Below are 21,247 nucleotides of genomic sequence, written 5' to 3' on the forward strand. Positions count from 1 at the left end.
CTTACACCTAAAGGAACTAGAGAAAGAAGAACAAACAAAACCCAAAGTAAGCAGAAGGAAAGAAATCATAAAGATCATAGCAGAAATAAATGAAATAGAAACAAAGAAAACAATAGCAAATATCAATAAAACCAAAGGCTTCTTCTTTGAGGAGATAAACAAAATTGATAAACCATTAGCCAGACTCATCAAGAAAAAGAGGGAGAGGACTCAAATCAATAAAATTAGAAATGAAAAAGGAGAAGTCACAACGGACACCGCAGAAATACAAAGCATCCTAAGAGACTACTACAAACAACTCTATGCCAATAAAATGGACAAGCTGGAAGAAATGAACAAGTTCTTAGAAAGGTATAACCTTCCAAGACTGAACCAGGAAGAAATAGAAAATATGAACAGACCAATCACACGTAATGAAATTGAAACTGTGATCAAAAATCTTCCAACAAACAAAAGTCCAGGACCAAATGGCTTCACAGGCAAATACTATCAAACATTTAGAGAAGAGCTAACACCCATCCTTCTCAAACTCTTCCAAAACTTTGCAGATGTAGGATCACTCCCAAACTCATTCTATGAGGCCACCATCACCCTGATACCAAAACCAGACAAAGATGTCACAGAGAAAGAAAACTACAGGCCAATATCACTGATGAATATTGATGCAAAAATCCTCAACAAAATACTAGCAAACAGAATCCAACGGCATATTAAAAGGATCATACACCATGATCAAGTGGGGTTTATCCCAGGAATGCAAGGATTCTTCAATATACGCAAATCAATCAATGTGGTACACCATATTAACAACCTGAAAGAGAAAAACCATATGATCATCTCAACAGATGCAGAGAAAGCTTTTGACAAAATTCAACACCCATTTATGATAAAAAAAAAAACCCTTCAAAAAGTAGGCGTAGAGGGAACTTATCTCAACATAATAAAGGCCATATATGAAAAACCCACAACCAACATCATCCTCAATGGTGAAAACTGAAACCGTTTCCACTAAGATCAGGAACAAGACAAGGTTGCCCACTCTCACCACTATTATTCAACCTAGTTTTGGAAGTTTAAGCTACAGCAGTCAGAGAAGAAATAGAAATAAAAGGAATCCAAATCGGAAAAGAAGTAAAGCTGTCACTGCAGATGACATGATACTATACATAGAGAATCCTAAAAATGTCACCAGAAAACTACTAGAGCTAATGAATGAATTTGGTAAAGTTGCAGGATACAAAATTAATGCCCAGAAAGCTCTTGCATTCCTATACACTAATGATGAAAAATCTGAAAGAGAAATTAAGGAAACGCTCCCATTTACCATTGCAACAAAAAGAATAAAATACCTAGGAATAAACCTACCTAAGGAGACAAAAGACCTGTATGCAGAAAACTATTAGACACTGATGAAAGAAATTAAAGATGTTACAAACAGATGGAGAGATATACCATGTTCTTGGATTGGAAGGATCAATATTGTGAAAATTGTTATACTACCCAAAGCAATCTAGAGTTTCAGTGCAATCCCTATCAAATTACCAATAGCATTTTTTACAGAACCAGAACAAAAAATCTTAAAATTTGTATGGAGACAAAAAAAGACCCCGAATAGCCAAAGCAGTCTTGAGGGAAAAAAACAGAGAGGGAGGAATCAGACTCCCTGACTTCAGACTATACTACAAAGCTACAGTAATCAAGACAGTATGGTACTGACACAAAAAACAGAAATATAGATCAATGGAACAGGATAGAAAGCCCAGAGATAAACCCATGAACCTATGGTCAACTAATCTATGACAAAAGAGGCAAGGATATACAATGGAGAAAAGACATTACCTTCAATAAGTGGTGCTGGGAAAACTGGACAGCTACATGTAAAAGTATGAAATTAGAACACTCCCTAACACCATACACAAAAATAAACTCAAAATGGATTAGAGAACTAAATGTAATACTGGACACTATAAAACTCTTAGAGGAAAATATAGGAAGAACCCTCTTTGACATAAATCACAGCAAGATCTCCTTTGACCCACCTCCTAAAGAAATGGAAATAAAAATAAAAATAAACAAATGGACCTAATGAAGCTTAAAAGTTTTTGCAAAGCAAAGGAAACTACAAACAAGACAAAAAGACAACCCTTAGAATGGGAGAAAATATTTGCAAATGAATCAATGGACAAAGGATTAATCTGCAAAATATATAACCAGCTCATGTAGCTCAATATCAAAAAACAAACAACCCAATCCAAAAATGGGCAGAAGACCTAAATAGACATTTCTCCAAAGAATACATACAGAAGGCCAAGAAGCACATGAAAACCTGCTCAACATCACTAATTATTAGAGAAATGCAAATCAAAACTACAGTGAGATATCACCTCACACCAGTTAGAATGGGCATCATCAGAAAATCTACAAACAGCAAATGCTGGAGAGGATGTGGAGAAAAGGGAACACTCTTGTGCTGTTGGTGGGAATGTAAATTGATACAGGCACTATGGAGAACAGTATGGAGGCTCCTTAAAAAACTAAAAATAGAATTACCATATGACCCAGCAATCCCACTACTGAGCATATACCCAGAGAAAACCATAAATCAAAAAGACACATGCACCCCAATGTTCATTGCAGCACTATTTACAATAGCCAGGTCATGGAAGCAACCTAAATGCCCATCAACAGATGAATGGATAAGGAAAATGTGGCACATATATACAATGGAATATTACTCAGCCATAAAAAGAAATGAAACTGAGTTATTTGTAATGAGGTGGATAGACCTGGAGTCTGTCATACAGAGTGAAGTAAGTCAGAAGGATAAAAACAAATCCCGTATGCTAACACATATATATGGAATCTAAAAAAAAAAAAAAAAAATGTCATGAAGAGATTAGTGGTAGGACGGGAATAAAACACAGACCTACTAGAGCATGGACCTGAGGATATGGGGAGGGGGAAGGGTAAGCTGTGACGATGTGAGAGACTGGCAGGGACACATACACACTACCAAATGTAAATTAGATAGCTAGTGGGAATCTGCCGCATAGCACAGGGAGTTCACCTCTGTGCTTTGTGACCACCTAGAGGGGTGGGATAGGGAGGGTGGGAGGGAGGGTGATGCAAGAGGGAAGATATATGGGAACATATGTATATGTATAACTGATTCACTTTTTTGTAAAGGAGAAACTAACACACTATTGTAAAACAGTTATACCCAAATAAAGATATTTTTTTAAAAAAGGCACAGTCCTTCAATGGCCTCCCATAAGGGTCTCACACTCCTGCTTTATCACTGTTGTTTTAAGTCTTCTTTTCAGAGTCTTCCCAAACACTCGTTGAGAACACACCCATGGGAGATAACCAACCCTGCTATGCTCTGAAGGATGCTCAGTCCAGGGATTTCCCTGGCAGTCCAGTGGTTAAGATTCCACACTTCCACTACAGGGGGTGTGGGTTCAATCCCTGGTCAGGGAACTAAGATCCCACATGCCGTGTGGCGTAGCCAAAAACATAAAAATAAAAAATGAAGGATGCTCAGTCCAGAAACTTGCACAAATAAAAATATGATGTCTTATGTAAAGCACCTGGCACAAAGGAAGATCTCGGTAAATATTGGCTGCCTCCCCGAGCCTTCCTTCCTACATCCCTGAAGAAAAGGAGGGTCAAGTTTCCACCAATCCCACTTACTGATATCCGATGTCACAGAAGTTCTGTGTGTCCATGTGATAGGACTGTATATCTCGGACACAGATCCGGCAGTCCATGGATATGTTGCAGTTTGCCCCAACGGTGTGGATGATGACATATTTGGCTGGGAGGTTCATTGTAGGGCAGTGTGTCTGTCTGGCTTCCCAAGCTGACCTTGTGATGATATTGGGGCAAGCTGTGGTGAGGGGAAAAACCAAGGCGATGGGAATTCACCTGGGCCCACATGTGGACAATCTCACAACTGCAGGCTGGTTACTCCTCAGTTTCCCTAACCTCTGACACCCACTGGCACATCCTAACATGTGGGATTCTGTGAGATTCTGGGAAGGTCCCGATAGCAATTGTCTGGGCCAGGTGGTTGGAGCAAGGGGCAGAGGCAAATGCTGCAGGTTCTGATAACAACTATGGAAACCAACATGTGAACAGAAGGGAAAGGACTGTTGATCATACAGAGGCATTGCCATTTTATTCAAAAAATAAAGTATACCTACATGCTTGAATATGCATTGCAACTAAATGCAGGTGTGTGTACTTATGTAACAGGACCAGTATGCAGAAATCAGCTGACTCTCTGAACTGATCACACATATATGGAAATAATTTGAAATCTCTAAAGAACTCTACAAATGTTAGAGTTATCATTATTGAAGATAGCACCTGTCTGAAAGCAAGAGAAACTTCATTTAGAGATTTACAACTAAGAAAGCTTAATAAAAAGTATCCTTGAGTCCAAGAAAAGGTCCACTCTAGCAGAGAGTGTTAAACTTCTGAAAGTGCTTCTAATTGTACTGGTTTTAGGTTGCTGCTTGTTCATTCCAAAATAGTGCATACTTTTCATTACCCCACTTCTTGGAATATTCATACTCATGTCAGTGTAATCTGTGAATTCAAGTTTTTCTCAGTGCTACGGTCATATTGAAATTTGACTTGTTTCTGAATTTAGAAATGTGTCTGTGTATGTGTGTACGTGTGTGTGTGACAGAGATTTTGTATGTCTATGTGTATTCATGTAATATACACAAATATGTATATATGTTTACCCCACCCAATTTTCATGCTCTATTCTTCTCCATAGTCCTCATGCCTTCTGACATCATACATATTTGACTTGTTGATTTCTTCATTTTCTATCTTTCTCCACTGAAATGTGCAGTTTTCTCTGTTTTGTTCACTGCTGCATCCTCAGTACCTGGAAGAGTGGCTGGTATTCCATAAATATTTGCTAACTGAGTGAAAATGTGTGTACAAATATATTTATGTCAAGTATGGTTCCATGGCCATATGGTTCTAGTGGAAAGGAGAGGAGGCCAGCAAGGTGCCCTCTCAGAATTTTCCAGATCTCAGCATGAGATGTTCTTGGTCCAAGAAACCAATGAACACCAGTAAGAAAAAGCATTCCCTACTGTAGTTGGGTGGTAACTGGGAGGAGGGTGAGGCAGGACTGAGGAGCTTTATCTTTCCTGGGCATCAGTGGCTATTGAGGGACCAGGCAGCTCTCTTCTTTCAAGAGAAGTGGCTGAATATACCTGAGTGACAGGTGACCCTTCTTTATGGCACAGAAGATCAGATCCTCTGAGGCTGATAAGGCAGCAGGGCTGGGCCTGCTGCCTGAAAGAGGATGACATGGAGCACAGAACCATCAGCAAGAAGCTCCAACCTGGTCTAGACCTGGAGGGAAAACAAGATGACCACCTGAGCCTGGATAACTCATGGGTGGGAAAAGCAGAAACTGGTCCAGTAGCCAGGACAGAGGAGCTGAAAGGCAAGGAAGTACTTGTACACAGCTCTTAGAAACTAAGTTGGTGACTTCTTCCAAGTGCCAAACTAAACTTTATCCTCTCCATCTCTAGGTGGAATCATTGGGAGACAGTGAAAGCTACATGCAGAGGGAGGCCCACCTGACCAAGTCAGGAATGCCCCGGCATGGTGAAAAGGGTGTCAGTATTTACTTAGTAGCCTCTACAATCAGACATGTGGCCAAGTGCTCTTTACATCCATTAACTCATGTAATCCTCACAGAAAACCTCTGAGATAAATGCTATTACTAGCCCCAGTAGGCAGATGAGGGTCCTGGCAAGTGCCAGTTATTTATCTATTGGCTCTTAATTCCATTCCTGCTCTGTGCTCTCCTTTGTTCTGCAGGGGCCTGGAAACATGCAAACTACATTTCCCAGGCTTGCTTGCTGGCCACTGCTTGAGTTCTACCAGTGGGAGACGCTGGAGGAAGAGAGAAGCTATGTTTTCCTGCCTCTGAAGCCCCAGCCTCAGGGTCAACTTCAGACTCCAGAAGTGATGGCAATAACTGTGAACTCAAGCAGTGTCAGTGGTGTCTTCAGCAGTCTCACAGGGGCGCAGACCAGAGAGGAGAACGAGAACCAAAAAATGCATGTCATAGAATCCAAAGGAGAAAAGAACTTCAAGAGAGGGGCCATCATCAAAGAGGACAATATGATGTAGGCTGAAAAGACAAGAGTGTTGAGACAACGGAGCAGAGGAAGAGAGTGTAGACAACTCCCTGGCAGAGGGACAGAGGGGATGACCATTACCTAGCTTATTGCCAAAGAAAGAGAGGCCCAAGGAGACGTTGTTGTAGCCCTGGGCATGCATGCCTTGGATGTTCCTGCCGACACCTTTGTACACCCTGCCATTGTCCCCAACCAGGAAGCTGCCAGGCAAGGAAACATGATTTAATGGCAAATTCCCATAACAGAAAACTTCGCACCCATCCTCAGAAGGGAAAAGGGTTCTAGAGGCTCAAAATTACTATGCTTCAATGACATAACGGTGGGAGGGAGGGTGATAACGCATTTTAGACTTCCAAGAGATGTGGGAATATATTTTAAATTTTGTTTTGACTTAGCTTACATGTGTTTCCCAGAACCTCACTTTAAAATACTCATTTGGTTCAAAGTGGAATTCACATGTGTGACTCTCAAGAGCCTTAGAACATTAGTTCGACATTTTTCAAGGGCATGAGAATTCATTCGTCATGTTTTTAAATTATAGGACCAAGCATTTGAACATTGAAAACAATCAACCTGAATTCAGGAATTCCTTTATGTTAACTTTTCTTCAGTTTCTCCTTAGGAATTCCTAAGCTCTTCTTTATCACAGAAATTTGTTTAGGATGTTCCTTTTCTCCGTTTATTTTTTGAAGCCAATGGATCTATTTTTGTGTTGTTTTACCTCCTCCTTTCTTTCTTCATCGTTATAAATTTCTCATCCTCCACTTTCCAGTTACAGTCTTCAAAACTGATGTTTTCACAGCTCTTGCCATATTCAGCTCTTAATAGGTCATGAATTTCCACAGCAAGCTGAGCACAGAAAGAACACTTCCTTGAAGTCACCAAAGACCCAGAATGGAGTAGGGCTGACCTCCCACCCTGTGCTGACATTGGTATGAGGACCAGGTTGGGGCCTCAGGGTGTCCGCCATGTCCCTGGCTTTGCTGGAGTACTTTCAGCAGGCTGCTCTGTCCCTGCAGCCTTTGGTCAGTTCAATGTGAAAATAGCCCCTATGGCTGCAGCAGCTGCAAGGTACAAACTGGAGACTGTTACACTGTCACTGCAAAAACCTGACTTCAAGATGCAGTGGCTGAAGTAGACAACACAGCAGTGACAATGGCGGGGCGGTGGGGGCACTAGTGGTAGGGACAGCAGCTGAGCTGTAGTGAACACAGCGTCCACAGAGGGTGGAAGGGAAGACGCCCCCCACCCTGGCCCCCAGGGGCTCTGGTGGCTAAAACAAGGGCCTCAAGCTGTTCTTACTTATTTGCAGCTAAAAATAAATGAAGATGAAAACATGGGTTATCCTTTCCAAAGTGGATAATTCAGAAAGCATTTATGTTTGTCTTTAGAATTCAGGGGGGAGAGCACCATTCCCCCTCTCTCTCTCTGTCTTCTTCTACAAATACATATATATCCTGATTCTTGAGGGGGAACATAAGAGGTTGTGGGCCTCCACTCCACAGATAATCTGCAGAGGGGTTACTCAATACACAGCGGAAGCATCTCCTTGCCTCACACATTTGCTTTTAACACGGGGCCCTCCTCCCTGCATCCCCAGTGGGATATCTCCTATGGGATCCCAGTCGCACTATGAGATGACCCTTCAGGGTACCTGGTACCTCTCGGGGTAAAAGCCCCGTCTGTGTGCAGAAGTGGAACAAGGCAGGATTAGGAGGCAGGCTGGGAATAGTTCTGGGTCCATGCTCCCTTGCTGAGTGACTTTGAGCAAATTCTCTAACTTCTCCAGACCACAGCATCCTCACCTGTGACACAGGGGTGGTAATATTTCTCCTGCCCATTCCTCAGAGTGACTGGGAGAGCCTACTTGAGTAATACTTGCAAAGATCTTTGTAAACTGAAATATTCTTCGAGCTCCAAGGGGGCGACTGTACTTATTACAAGACCTCTCTTGCTCTTTCCGGGAGCTCCCAGCGGCTAAGTCCACATTGACATACATGGCTCAGAGCTGTCTTCCTCGTGACCCCTGGGGAATTTGGATTTTGTTTGTATTAGCATTTTTTAATTCATTAGAAAAGCAACATGAATGGGAAATTAAGAAAAACAGAGAAGGGGGAGCAGGAGGCTCCCTCAGAGGGATAACTCGAATGTGGGCTCCGGGGACCCCACCAGCCTCTTACATGTAGGCCACATGGCACCAGACTGAACGGGACTGCAGGCCCCGCAGCTTCCAGCTGCACACATTCTGCTCCTGGCACTTTATCTCCGTAAGCTGGTCCATGATGACACAGGCCACAGGCTGGGTCAGCTGTGCCCTGCAGGTCAGGAATCTCGCCCCCCACTCCTTGCGGGAGACAACGGTGGACGCAGTTGGCGGGGGGTTCAGGGGGGAACCACAGACTGGCATGCTAAGGTCCTGCCCGTGCCCGCCGCAGGCTGTCCAGGCCACCCTGGGTCCTCTGTGATGGGAGAGGCCCCAGGAGGAGGCCTGCATCACCACAGTCACCCCTTCCCATCTCCAAATCCCATTTAGGGTAAAACGAATCCCCATGCAGACTCCACACTCAGCCTGGGAAGTCAAGTAGCCTTGTTCTCCAAACACTTCCTCCTTGTACTTCCCTGGAGGACTTTGCCCATCCTCACCTCTTCTCTGCCTGCAGAAAGCAGTCCCAGTAGCACCCCCCACCTAACCCTGGGATTCTGAGCCTACTTCTCATGAAGCACGTCAACATGGAGGCCTCGGGATGCATGGTGCCCACTGGCATTTGCCCCGGTGTCTGACTTGCCTTTCATCGGCTGTCCCCTCAGAACATGACTCTCTGAGGAAAGCTCTGCCACTCTCCTCAAGCCACTCTCCTCACTCGCCCCGGCAGAGCCCACAGGAAGCCCCATGAACACTGAGTACGGGTCTCCCTCCTTCAGATGAAAATACACTATGGGCAGGGCCGTGAGAGCCCCACACAGGACCCAGGACCTCCCCAGCTCTCCCTCACTATCCTTACTTGGGGGCTCCCAGGAGCTCTCTGAGGGATGCAGTGTCTCCACCCTGAGAGCTGGGGACTTGGACCCTTGTCTTTTCTCCCTGGGTTTCCTCTCTTTCCTGGAACCAACCCTTGCCTAAGGACTCAGGACAATCCAGGGGACTAGTTGGGGTTCCACCCCACCCCACCCACCCAGCCCAGCCATAGTGACGTCCTGAGAAATACTTCTGGCCCCCTAAGAAGCCCCAGGCCACCCCCAAATGGCCTCACCAATGCGACCCTTGAGAATGAGCTATGAGATGCCAACAGAAGCTCCTCGGACAGCCCTCTGGCTTGGGTTTCATTCCAAGACAACTGTGGGGAATCTCCTGGGAAGGGACACTGCACTTGGTGCTGGCCCTCGGAGAACACCTGGACCAGCTTTTAGGCAGAGGCTCCACATCCCCCCTGCGCCCCCAGCCAACAGCCTCTCAGCCTCCCCAAGTCACCTAACTTCCTCTAGGAAACAAAGAAGAGAAAAACCACGGGTGCATCTGGCCTTACTCCGCCTCTGCCTCCCACATCTGCCCCAATGAGGCCTTCACTCTCCCCATCCTCCCCAAGCCTCCCTCCATTTCAGACTCAGTGCAGTCTCTCCTGCCTCCTCATCTGAGCAGCTCTGCCTTTCCCAGTTCACTCATATACATATTAATAGATCAGAATGTCATGTACCAAGATGGCCATCATCACGTTAACATATATTCATATATTAAGCACCTAGTGATCCAGACAAGGTTCTTGAAATACAGAAATTTACAGATCATTGTGACTGCCCTCACAAACTAGATTTTTTTAGATAGCATTAATGGAGGATTAATCATCACGAACATGCCTCATCCCCCTCTGCCTATTCGGTACCAGAGGTCATGGGGGCAATAGCCACTAGAACCAGCAATGTCACCCACATCACCTCCTACAGGCTGGCTCTGTAATGTACAAAGCATTTTCAAGGGCACTATCAGCTTTGTGGCTTAAAACAACTTTGTGAGTTAAGCAAAGCAAATTAACTACTTCCTCTATACAGAGGAGAAACAGGTTCAGGGAGGTTATTTGTCTAAGACGATATGGGTTTTAAGCTGTGGACTTGCATACCAACCCAGGCTGTCAGACCCCAGAACTGTGTTGATAACCACTAGACTCTGCAGTCACCCCAAAATTGTCAGATGACCTTGGGCAAGTCACTGCCACAATGTGGCCTGTTTCTCTGTCTTTAAGATGAGGTTGTTAAGGGTCTCCACCATGGTTCTGAGAGTCTGTCCTTCTGTGAAATCATCAGGAACAAATACTTGACCATGACACTGAAGCCAAGGTGTGCTGGGCAGGCTGGAGAGGTTGCTAAGGATGGGAGCCCATCTCAGCAGGGCATGCGGGCACCTGAGCCAGGCTCTGAAGGGGAACATAGCTAGTGGGGAGGAGTGAGGACACTGGAGAGGATGATTTCCAAATGAAACCAGGCTGGGGCAGGCCAAAAACACTTGTGACCCAGTGAAAGAAAACTCACCCCAGGCCCCGAGATCCAGAGCAGAGATGACAAGAAGACACAGCAGCATCCTCCTGTGGAAGTAGGTCACCAACAGGGAGAGTATAGACCACAGCCCTGGGAGAGACGCCGACAGCTAGCCCGACCGTCCTCACCCTTCAAACAGGGCTCCAACCCCATTACATGGCCCCCACCTGCCTCCCCGCCAAACCTGTGCACCTCCTGGGGCCAGCACCTGACGAGGCTTCTCAGGGTCCCCAGCACAGGGTTGACCCTCGGCAGGTGCTCAGTAAAGGTGGGGGTGCTAACACCTCTGTCTAGCCACCACCCTCACCAGCCTCCTATTACCCTGAGAGTTCTTGGTCCCTCCTACGAGCCCAGTGCCTCATCTAAGGCCTTCCAGCATAAACAATAACAATTTCTAAAATCCCTGAGTAGCTATTATGAATAAACCATGTGTAGATATTTTTACATCTAGTGCTGCAATTTTATATTTAATCCTTATAAAATTCCCATATGATATTTGTAACCCCATTTTTATAGGTGAGAACACTGAGGCCAGAAGAAGCAAACTACAATAGGGGGAGGGGTGGGCTTCATCCCCAGCACTATCTGAGTCAGATGTGTGTTAAGTCATCCAATTCGGTCCTCCATCCTGCAAAGATCCCTGACAGATGCTCACCTAACTTCTTCTTGAGTGAGAATAGCAGTAAATAATAGCAGCTACCATTTACTGTCACATCCTATTTTCCAAGTATTTGCTGAGGACTTCATAGTTATTCCATTAAGTATCTTCACAATGACCTATGAGACCTGTACTTATCATCAGGAAACTGGACTTCAGAGAGTTTAAGTCACTTGCCCAAAGTTACCCAATTTGAAGGGGCAGATCTGTCTGACTCCAGAAACTCTGCCTAGAACTTCTCCACAATCAGCTTGAGTTTCTGATGGTGGATATTCTCAATGAGGATCCAAGTGGTTAAACTCTGGGATTATTGTGGTCCTTTCCAGCTGCAGGAATATTTTCTGCCGTGTCAGGCAGAAATGAGTTGTTTACTTGGGCTCAATCCAAATGAAATATCAATTCCCTGAGATGTCAACCAAAACATCAACTTTTCTCCCAATTATCCTACTGAGAAACTATAGAGAGAGGTTTGAGATAAAATGGGGCAGATCACTGACCTCCAGAGATTTTATATTATAATCAATAGTTCCCAGATGGAAAATGTGTAGAACCCCAGTTTAAGATGAGCATATAGGAGCTTCCTGGATCAGGGCAAGAAATCTCTTGGCCGTTAACACCCAGGAATCCAGTCATTCGAGAAAACTGTGTCCTGATGACAAACCAGCCCACCACAGAGGAGGGCAGGCACCTGATGAACATGTGGGAAAGTGTTGAGCCTCTCTCATTGGCCAAATGAGAGGCAAGGATTAACTTGCCCAAGTTGGAAGCCCTGTAGGCTGGCCTCCCAGGAAAGAAGCTGGCCTCCTGCAAAGTTACCTAGAAACCAGCAATCAATTCTGGTCAATAGGAGGTTTATACCCTGGTCGCTTGGTCATGGTGTTTCCCCAACCATGAATGATAATGAGGCGAGTGCAGTCCCAAGCTTGTCACATCATAAGCTGAAATTGCAAGGCTTGAGCCCAACCGCTCATCTTGCTAGGGCAGGGACTGGTGGGGTCTCCCACCCCCACCTCCAACTGCATACACTGAGCTGGCTGGACAGGCTGCAGCCACAGTTCGGCCACCATGGCTCACATTGCTATACATCCTCTGTACTTAAAATGAAGACGAAATATTAGGACAGGAGACAAGTGAGACATAATAGATAGGGATTCCAGGTTAGACAGAAGGGGAAGAAATTGGGTAGAGGTAACCCCAGGACCCAGAGTCTTGGAAAGAAAGATCCAGGTGTGGTAGAACCAAACCCATTTAGAACAATTTAGGATAGAGAAAGTTTTCTTACTTGGAGGAAGAATTCAAGAGTGGAGATCAGGGAAACTTTCTCCACTATGTTAACTTTTTAACCTGATAGAACACACACACACACACACACACACACACACACACACACACACACACACACACATACTCAGAAATACCTGTGGGTCCCTCGCTGTCCCAGCCCCACAGGTCAGGCTGCAGCTGGCTCACCCCTCATTGGCTGGCAGTGCCTTCCTTTCAGGCTTGGCCTCTGGCCCTGCCCTCCTCCAGCTGCTGCCTCTTCGGCCTTCTCTCTCCCTGGCACTAGAGGGCACTCCCTCCCTGGAAATGGAGACTGGGCCCTGGCTTTCCAGAGAGAAGAGGAAGGCCGGGAGCCCTAACAAAAGCGGGAGAAGAGGAGGAGGGTGGAGCTCTGAGGCTCTGAGCAGCTCTCTCCACCATCCACAGCACCGAGAGGGACTTGGTGAGACCAGACAGGTGCTGACAGCAGGGGACCCACCCTGTGAAGAAGCCCCAGTACTTCCTCCCTGGGAAAGGGCATGGCTGCCCAAGGCTCCCTGAGCTCCTTCCTCATCCCCAGTCCCCAGGAAACCTGGCAAAGCCAGGGGTTGTGCCTGTGGGTCACCTCTGGGAACGTCCTGCCCGTGGGGACAGATCTGCTCCAGGAGTTTGAAGGCTGTGGATGGAAGTTGCTCACCAACAGCCCCCCACCCTACTCCTTTCCACTGGCCTCACCAGCAGGGGCAGGATGGGGACAGAGAAGTAGAAAAGTACATCCCAGGAGGCCACACACACTGTGTCCTCATCACTAGAACTTACTCACACCCTGTGGCCAGGGGGCCCATTCGCTCACCACCCCTTCCTCAGCAGCAAACTGTCACCCACCCAGGAAGCCCCCCACAAACAGAGACTCTCCAGCCCCTCACTCACTCTCAGTTCATCCTCTAACACGCTCCACAGTCCGCACCTCTGGTCTCCAGAGCCCTTTAATCCTCACAGAGGAAACTCCACATGACCCTTTGCACGAGTGCAATAGGACAATGTGTCTCCACAGGGACCTGCAGGGGCTCCCACCTCCCAGTGGGTGGGGCAGCCTCCTGAGACCCTAAACGGACCCTTCTGAGGGAACACCCCCAAATCTGCACGGGTTGCCCTTAGTGGAGCTGCAGAGTCACCCTGAGGCCCGGGGTCCACAGAAAAGCTCCCTCAAAGGGCTGCTCTGGTTCCACCTGCTGTTCTCACATATTGACCCACCCAGGCCCAGGGCTGAGTCTCCCCAGGGAGAAGACTCCACTTCCCACCACCCCTCCTTCCAACCTCTGGCCTTGGTTGGCAGTGAGGGGGGCTGGGTGGGGTCTGGGCACCTATTGATCAAGCCAGGAATAGCCTGCCAGGGTCGGGACCTCCACAGTTCAGCCCCGGTCTCAACTCAGGCCTAGGTTAGCCTGGGGACCTTGGGGCCCGCCATGACCTTCTGACATGAGGGTACCCATGGCCAACACGGGATCCCCAAGTGTGGACTCCCTTCTATTTCAAAGCCCTGTGCAGCGGCTCACTCCTGCCAACCACTCACCCTATTCTCCCCCCACCCATTCACTTTCAGCCTAATCAGCACTATATGGTCACAGTCAACATCTCCACAGAAAGTCACAGGACAACAAACAGACCGGTGTATATTTCACGCTCACTCATTTCTTCATTTATTCGTGCACTCCTGTATTTATTAATTCAACATATTGCTCCATCCTGGGACCGCAGAGGTGAGTCAGGCCACATCCCTGGCTCGGGGAGCCTCAGCAGAGTGGAGGAGACAGACCTGAAAGTCAAGAACTTCAGGCAGAGCAGAGGTCATGCCCTTCAGCACACACCGTGCTTCATTGTTAATATTCTTATTTTCCTTTAAAATTAGTAGACGAATCTTATAAGCAGGAGTTTTCATATAAAATTTCAGATTCCCTGGACCTTCGGGAGGTCCGTTAACACCTGATCCACTTTCCCACGTGGCCACCTTCCCCTGAGGCTGAGTACCAGCTGCCCCTTCAATTTAGGAATGCTCTCATTTGCCACAGTCCTCACCACTCCCTAGTGTCCCCAACCCTGAGGCCTCATGTCGGTTGTCACGAGTCACGCTACTGATGGTGCTGTTGGTGTTCTCCAGCCCACATCGTTTCACCACTTTACTCCAGGTCCCTAGTTCCTGCAAGCTTGTGTCTTGAGATCTTTGGTCCAGAGTGAAATGTGCCCTGGTAGAGGCAGCAGAGGGCGCTGTGGACACACACAGGAGAGGCACCCAGGGCACCTGCTCGGATTACCTACAAAACACAGACCTACTAGAGTATGGACTTGAGGATATGGGGAGGAGGAAGGGTAAGCTGTGACGAACTGAGAGAGTGACATGGACATATATATACTACCAAACGTAGGGTGGATAGCTGGTGGGAAGCAGCTGCATGGCACAGGGAGATCAGCTAGGTGGTTTGTGACCACCTGGAGGGGTGGGATAGGGAGGGTGGGAGGGAGGGAGAAGCAAGAGGGAAGAGATATGGGAACATATGTATATGTATAACTGATTCACTTTGTTGTAAAGCAGAAACTAACACACCATTGTAAAACAGTTACACTCCAATAAAGATGTTAAAAAAAAAAAAGAAGAAGAAGAAGTGGAGGAGGGACCCACGCGCGGCCAGATGCAGGCTGCTGTCTGTGCTTCCTCCATCAGCCCAAACACTGGAGGGCAGGCCCCTTGCCCTCCTAAGAGCGCTCATCACAGGGCCAGGCAGGGCCATCCTTTTTAGGCTGCCCAACAAGGGGAGACAGAGTGGGTTGACCACCTCAGGGGTCCTCAGCCCACCACCAGACACTGGCTATCGCATATGGGAAGGCACAACCTCAGCAGGGACAGGGGGAGAGAGGGGTGCCAGAGGAGAGGCAGCTTGCTGGCTTGCTCAGGGAGGGCAGGGCTGTGGGGTGGAGGGGAAGTGGACTAACCAACCAGCTTCCTCCCAAACCAGCTCCTAGCCAGGGCTGGGAATTTCACAAAAAGACAAAAAGGGCTTTGTGAACATTTCTTGTCCCGGCCCAGCCCCCTTCCTGGCAGTGACACAACCTAGCTCAGGGTTACTAAATTGCTTACCTGTGAAGCAATCTTCCCGCGAGAAGGCTGAGTGTCTCAGCCAGAGGCCTATAAATACTGGGCCTGCATCTTTCTATCATATCCCTCTGTGTGACTCCTGGGCTTGAGTAAGTGAGCTGCCAGCTTCCCCGGGGTGGGGCGGAGCCTGCCTGCTGACTCTACTCCCCTCACCTATCTTCATTTCAAACCTCCTCCTGGAAGCCCTCCTTGATTGACTGCTCACTTTACAGCCTCCTTCCCGTTTTCTTAGGTCACGTTCTGCTGCAGCCTCCTGTCCTCAAAGGCTCTCCTTTTTGGCACTCCCTAGATAGTCTATAAACCATTCCTACCATGTGTGGAACAGGGTCATCTCCCAATTCAGTTGCAGCCCCTGCTTTCTTTTTATTCTGTTTCCCCCTTCATTCCTGCGTGCCGCCAGTAGGAGGTGTCACGGAAGCTTGATGGTCTTTTCTTCTAAGCACCAGAACTCTTGCTTCTCCTTTGCTCAAACAGAGTGCAGGAAGATGACTGGCAAACTGTCGCAGCTGGAAAGCAGCATAGAAACCATCATCAATATCTTCCACCAGTATTCTATACGGCTGCAGGACCGGGATGCCCTGAACAAGAAAGAATTCAAACAGCTGGTGACAAAAGAGCTGCCAAACTTTCTCAAGGTAAGGCTGGACTCCTGGCAGACCTGACCCGGACAGTCTGGGCTAAGGATGGAGAATAGGGGTGCAATCTGCAATGGTCAAGGAAAAAGTTCTTGCTGCTTCAACCTAGCCTCCAGAGGCAGTAGTCTCCGTGTTTGGAACAGGATTTGGACCCTGTCACTAGAGGTGGTCCATGTTAGGTGGCACCAACAGACTGAGCATGTGCAGGGTCTCAGGTCCCATCCTGGGCAGGGCGTTTAGTGGCCCACAGGGACCCACTGTCCTGATGGGAGAGACACGCAACAAACGTGTTGACCCATCAAGAACACAGATAGATCCACAGCCAATAAGTACCTGAAAGAAAAACAGAGCACTGTGGGTGACGTGGGCTGGGTGCGGGGAGAGGTGACTAGTTAAATGGACATGAAGGGCCCCTCTAAGAAGGTGACCTTTGAGCCGAGACCTGAATTTTGGTGGGAGGAAGCAAGTGAGGACTACCCTTGGCAGGAAGCCAATGAGATTGTAAGCCTCCGATGGACTTGGAGTGGAAGACCCCAGAGGGCTTTTCTAATCCAAAGGCTATCTGGTAAAAAACAAATGAACAGCATGTGGGAAAGGACCCAGCCCAGCACCAATGTGTACAAAGCACTCAGTAACATGTTAGTTTATTTCCCTGATCTGAAAATGATTAGGCAGCTCTAAGAAAAGGAGGATGCGTTCCACAGGATCTTTTTGTTTTCTTTACAAATTTGTTGACTTTGGGGACACAGAGGACTGGACTAAGAAGGGTGGGACATCTAGATCCAGGTCTCAGTTCCATTCCTGGAGCAAGATGTTCCGGGATAGGTGGCCAGCCCTGCCTGGAGGCCCTCCCCACCTTGGAAAGGTGGAGAATCACAGCGGTCGGAGGTACTGGGTTTGCTGACAGCTCCCTGAAGGTGCAGACCTCAGCAAGCAGGACGCTCGGTCAGGGTAGACAAGAGAGGATACAGCCAAGAGGTCGTGTGGGCAATGTTTTTCTTTGTGAGACCCCTATCCCACCCCATCCACCACGCCCCACATCCAGAGCAGATAGGCCAGGATGGGAAGCTGGGCCCCCACCTACGGGCTGCTCAGGGGCAAGGGCTCTGCCAGGATGATGGCGAAGGTGCCAAAAAGCAGATCACGTTGAAGCGTTGCAGAGTGGGAAGGGCGTGGGAGATGAGCTGGGCACCTGCAGGTTCCCAGGAGGAGACTCAGCGGGGGTGCCCCAGCCAGTGGGAGGCGGGGCTGGAACCCAGTGGGGCCTGGATCCTTCACCTCCCCTCATGCCCCCCTTGCACACTTATCACACCACACTGCTCTCTGTCCCCATCTCGTTTCCCTCGGGTGCTTCCCTGCCATGCAGGCTGAAATGAGTGTCACTAAGTAGTAACCTGGAGAGGGAGGGGGGAGGCGAGAAGAGGAGGGCGTGACATGGAGAAGAGTGGAGGGAACGGACAAGACCGGGCTCCGAGTCAGATCAGAATGTGCCTGTCCACCCTTGTGCTCCCAAGCCTTGTCAATCTGCACAAGCTAATTACCGTTTGTACGACTGTGTCCTCAAGTCTCCCTATCATTGTTATAAGGACCAGATGAGGAGACATCTCTGTACTTATGAACTGTGTGACCTCGGGCAAGTCACTCGACCTCAGTTCCTCTCCTGTAAACTGAAGAGAATCGTGGTGGCCAGGAATCAGAGAGTGTCCAGCAGATGCTCAAGCTGAGGCCCAGGAGCCTGGCGTCGCTCTGCCTTTGCCATCGGGTCACTTGCTGTGTTCCCCGCCCCCAGCCCTGGCCCCCCAGCCCTGACTGCCCTGTCTCTCCCACCGGCAGAATGAAAAGAAGGATGACAAAGCCATAAACGACATCATGGAGGACCTGGACACAGATGTAGACGGGCAGCTGGACTTCCAGGAGTTCTCCGTGCTGGTGGGCAAGCTGACGGAAGCCTCCCACGAGGAGATGCACAGGACGGCGGACCCAGGAGTAGTAGGCCACAGTCACGGGCCAGGCTTCGGGAAGGGTTGTTCAGGCCCATCATCCAGCAAGGGTGACCAAAGCCACGACCATGGAGGCCACGGCCACAGCCATGGCAATCATGGCCACAGCCACTAATCAGGTCAGGCCACCGGCCCCTGCCCACCTAGGGCTATGGGGCTGCCTTAGCTGCAGGGCAGGGAGATGGGGGTGAAATAAAGTCTTCCTCCAAGCCAGTGTTCTATGTGCTTCTTTCCCCACCCCCTTCCCAACCTGACCTTCCTGGAGGTCTGGGGATTTGACAGTCCTGTGACTTAACTGGGCCTTAATGTCTGCATTCAATAAGAACAAAACAAGAAGCAGCAAAAATGTGGGTCTCTTCTGGGCCCTTTGGGTTCACCTCCCTGACCATCTCCTCACCTCTGACTCAAGGCCCCCCTGCTCAGGTCCCCGTCACCCTGCAACAGCTCAAGACCTCCCTGTCCACATGGTCAAAGTGGTCCTTGTCACCATAAAAAGCAAAAGGGGAGTTTCCCTTCCCCTCAACCTTCCAGCCATCCCCAATCCTGCCCCTACCCCCTCTCCACACGGCCATCTCTCTCCTACCAGAACCTTAGTCCTCTAGACAGAACGTGTCTGTGGAGGAACACCACAGGTCAGGACAGAACACCACAGGTCGGGACAGAACACACAGGTCAGAAGTCAAGGACAGATGGGGTGTGTTACCACAAATGGAGTTCTGAATCCACAGGGGCATTGGGTGTCTCTCAGCAGACGTAGGATACTCCATGGATATGGAGGTAGATGAGCACACAGATGGGAAGCAGGGGTCTGGCCCCAGGTGGACAGGAGTGTGAGAAGGGTACCTGCCTGCCCATTGGAAGAAAGAAGATCCACCCCTGGCTCTGCAGCTACAGAGCCTAACCACTGAGGTGCGGAGGTTGGACACTGGGTCCAGAGAGCCTCTCAGGCCTGAGGATTCTGATCATAAGCCTCAAGGGCAAGCTGACCTCCCTGAGCTGGCCAGGGCTCCTCCAGGCCCCAGTGGGTGGATGAGGCCTCAGGCCAGCAGAAACCCTGGCTCCTCTGCAAACTCGCGGCCGGCCTGGCTCCCAGCTTCCCTGAAGCTGCTGTTCACCTCGGCAGCCTCCAGACCACTCACTTCAGAGACATCCAAGGGACTCCTGGCCTTAGAGCAACACCGTGAAGTCCCCCTACTGGGTCATTACTGGGCTGAGGTAGGCCTTCCAAACTCCAGAGCCCAAATCAGGGTCGTCTGCTCTGCCCTGTGCTTTCAGCAGAGAGAAAGCTCTGATAGGATTAGGATTGGGGGTGCTGGGAAAAGACAAACAGCATCCATCCCCCCGCTTACCAGTGAAGAAAGAGAGGCATAGAGTCGAGAAGGGACCAGTTCAAGGTCACACAGTGGTGATTGGTGAAGATATTGCAGAGAGCCTTGAATTCATCTTCTCTGTAGCCTAGATCTCACAGCTCCTTCCCCAGTGCTGAGCATGAAGTCAGGAGTGGCGGTCAGACTCCAGCTCCCCCCATGCCACTTGGCTGTAGCCTGGCCCCCGGCCGGCCTGCTGTGGACCGTTTAGGCCCTGCTCTAAGAGCCTTTGCTGTGGTGACAGGGATTTCCAGGCTCCCACTTGAGGGTATGAGGGTGCTTCCAGGAACCACTCCAGGCTGTGAGCTTGGGGAGAAGGGTTCAGAAGCCCCCAGTCCCTGGGGGATCCCATAGGTGGGGAGACTCATCTCCAGACAGCCCTGCTAACCCACCCTCACATCCCTGCTGTGCAGCTTGGTGCAGGAGAAATAGAGCTGGCCCGGCAGTTGGGAAGCCTGGGCTCTACCAGTGGCCTGGCCAGAACTAGATACCTCAGGTAGGGTAGGCTACCACCGCCCCTCTGCCCACCAGTGCTTATCACAATGTGCCATAAATATGTCTATGACTCTGCTTCCTCACTAGACTGTGAACTCCATGAGGTCAAGTCCATGGCATCTGTCTTATTCTCTGCTTTTTTCTGAGCACCTAGAGAGGTGGCTGATACACAGTAGGTTCTCAACAAATACTGACTGGATAGATGTTCTAAAATTCCCCACATGAAAGCTACAGTAATCAAGACAGTATGGTACTGGCACAAAAACAAAAATATAGATCAATGGAACAGGATAGAAAGCCCAGAGATAAACCCACACACATATGGTCACCTTATCTTTGATAAAGGAGGCAAGAATATACACTGGAGAAAAGACAGCCTCTTCAATAAGTGGTGCTGGGAAAACTGGACAGCTACATGTAAAAGTATGAAATCAGAACACTCTCTAACACCATACACAAAAATAAACTCAAAATGGATTAAAGACCTAAATGTAAGGCCAGACACTATCAAACTCTTAGAGGAAAACATAGGCAGAACACTCTATGACATAAATCACAGCAAGATCCTTTTTGACCCACCTCCTAGAGAAATGGAAATAAAAACAAAAATAAACAAATGAGACCTAATGAAACTTAAAAGCTTTTGCACAGCAAAGGATACCATAAACAAGACCAAAAGACAACCCTCAGAATGGGAGAAAATATTTGCAAATGAAGCAACTGACAAAGGATTAATATCCAATATTTATAAGCAACTCAAGCAGCTCAATAACAAAAAAAACAAAGAACCCAATTCAAAAATGGGCAGAAGACCTAAATAGACATTTCTCCAAAGAAGATATACAGATTGCCAACAAACATATGAAAGGATGCTCAACATCATTAATCATTAGAGAAATGAAAATCAAAACTACAATGAGATATCTTCTCACACCGGTCAGAATGGCCATCATCAAAAAGTCTACAAACAATAAA

The 21,247-nt window shown here is 48.3% G+C and overlaps 2 protein-coding genes across 3 annotated transcripts in view; one reads left to right on the forward strand and one right to left on the reverse strand.

The window, feature by feature from the left end:
• S100A9 (S100 calcium binding protein A9) overlaps positions 1-18,619 on the forward strand; it is a 392,565-nt gene extending 373,946 nt beyond the window's left edge. Inside the window, exons 1-3 of one of the 2 annotated variants that reach the window (XM_059066307.2) lie at positions 15,796-15,864; positions 16,250-16,410; positions 18,244-18,619. In XM_059066307.2, the coding sequence (XP_058922290.1) occupies positions 16,261-16,410; positions 18,244-18,525 (432 nt within the window). In that variant the 5' untranslated portion in view covers positions 15,796-15,864; positions 16,250-16,260 and the 3' untranslated portion in view covers positions 18,526-18,619. Of the gene's footprint in view, positions 1-15,795; positions 15,865-16,249; positions 16,411-18,243 lie in introns of those variants that run through there. The other variant, XM_067032408.1, reaches the window with a different exon arrangement.
• LOC131757922 (peptidoglycan recognition protein 3-like) lies at positions 3,690-10,749 on the reverse strand. Its single transcript, XM_059065738.1, is given in 6 exon segments — positions 3,690-3,891; positions 5,172-5,322; positions 6,261-6,379; positions 8,360-8,829; positions 9,431-9,528; positions 10,701-10,749. Coding segments are annotated over 6 exon segments (1,089 nt in total).
• Positions 18,620-21,247: the final 2,628 nt, after the last annotated feature.

The sequence above is a fragment of the Kogia breviceps genome, chromosome 1 (assembly GCF_026419965.1).
Source record: "Kogia breviceps isolate mKogBre1 chromosome 1, mKogBre1 haplotype 1, whole genome shotgun sequence".
In the NCBI taxonomy this organism is placed as follows: Eukaryota; Metazoa; Chordata; class Mammalia; order Artiodactyla; family Physeteridae; genus Kogia; species Kogia breviceps.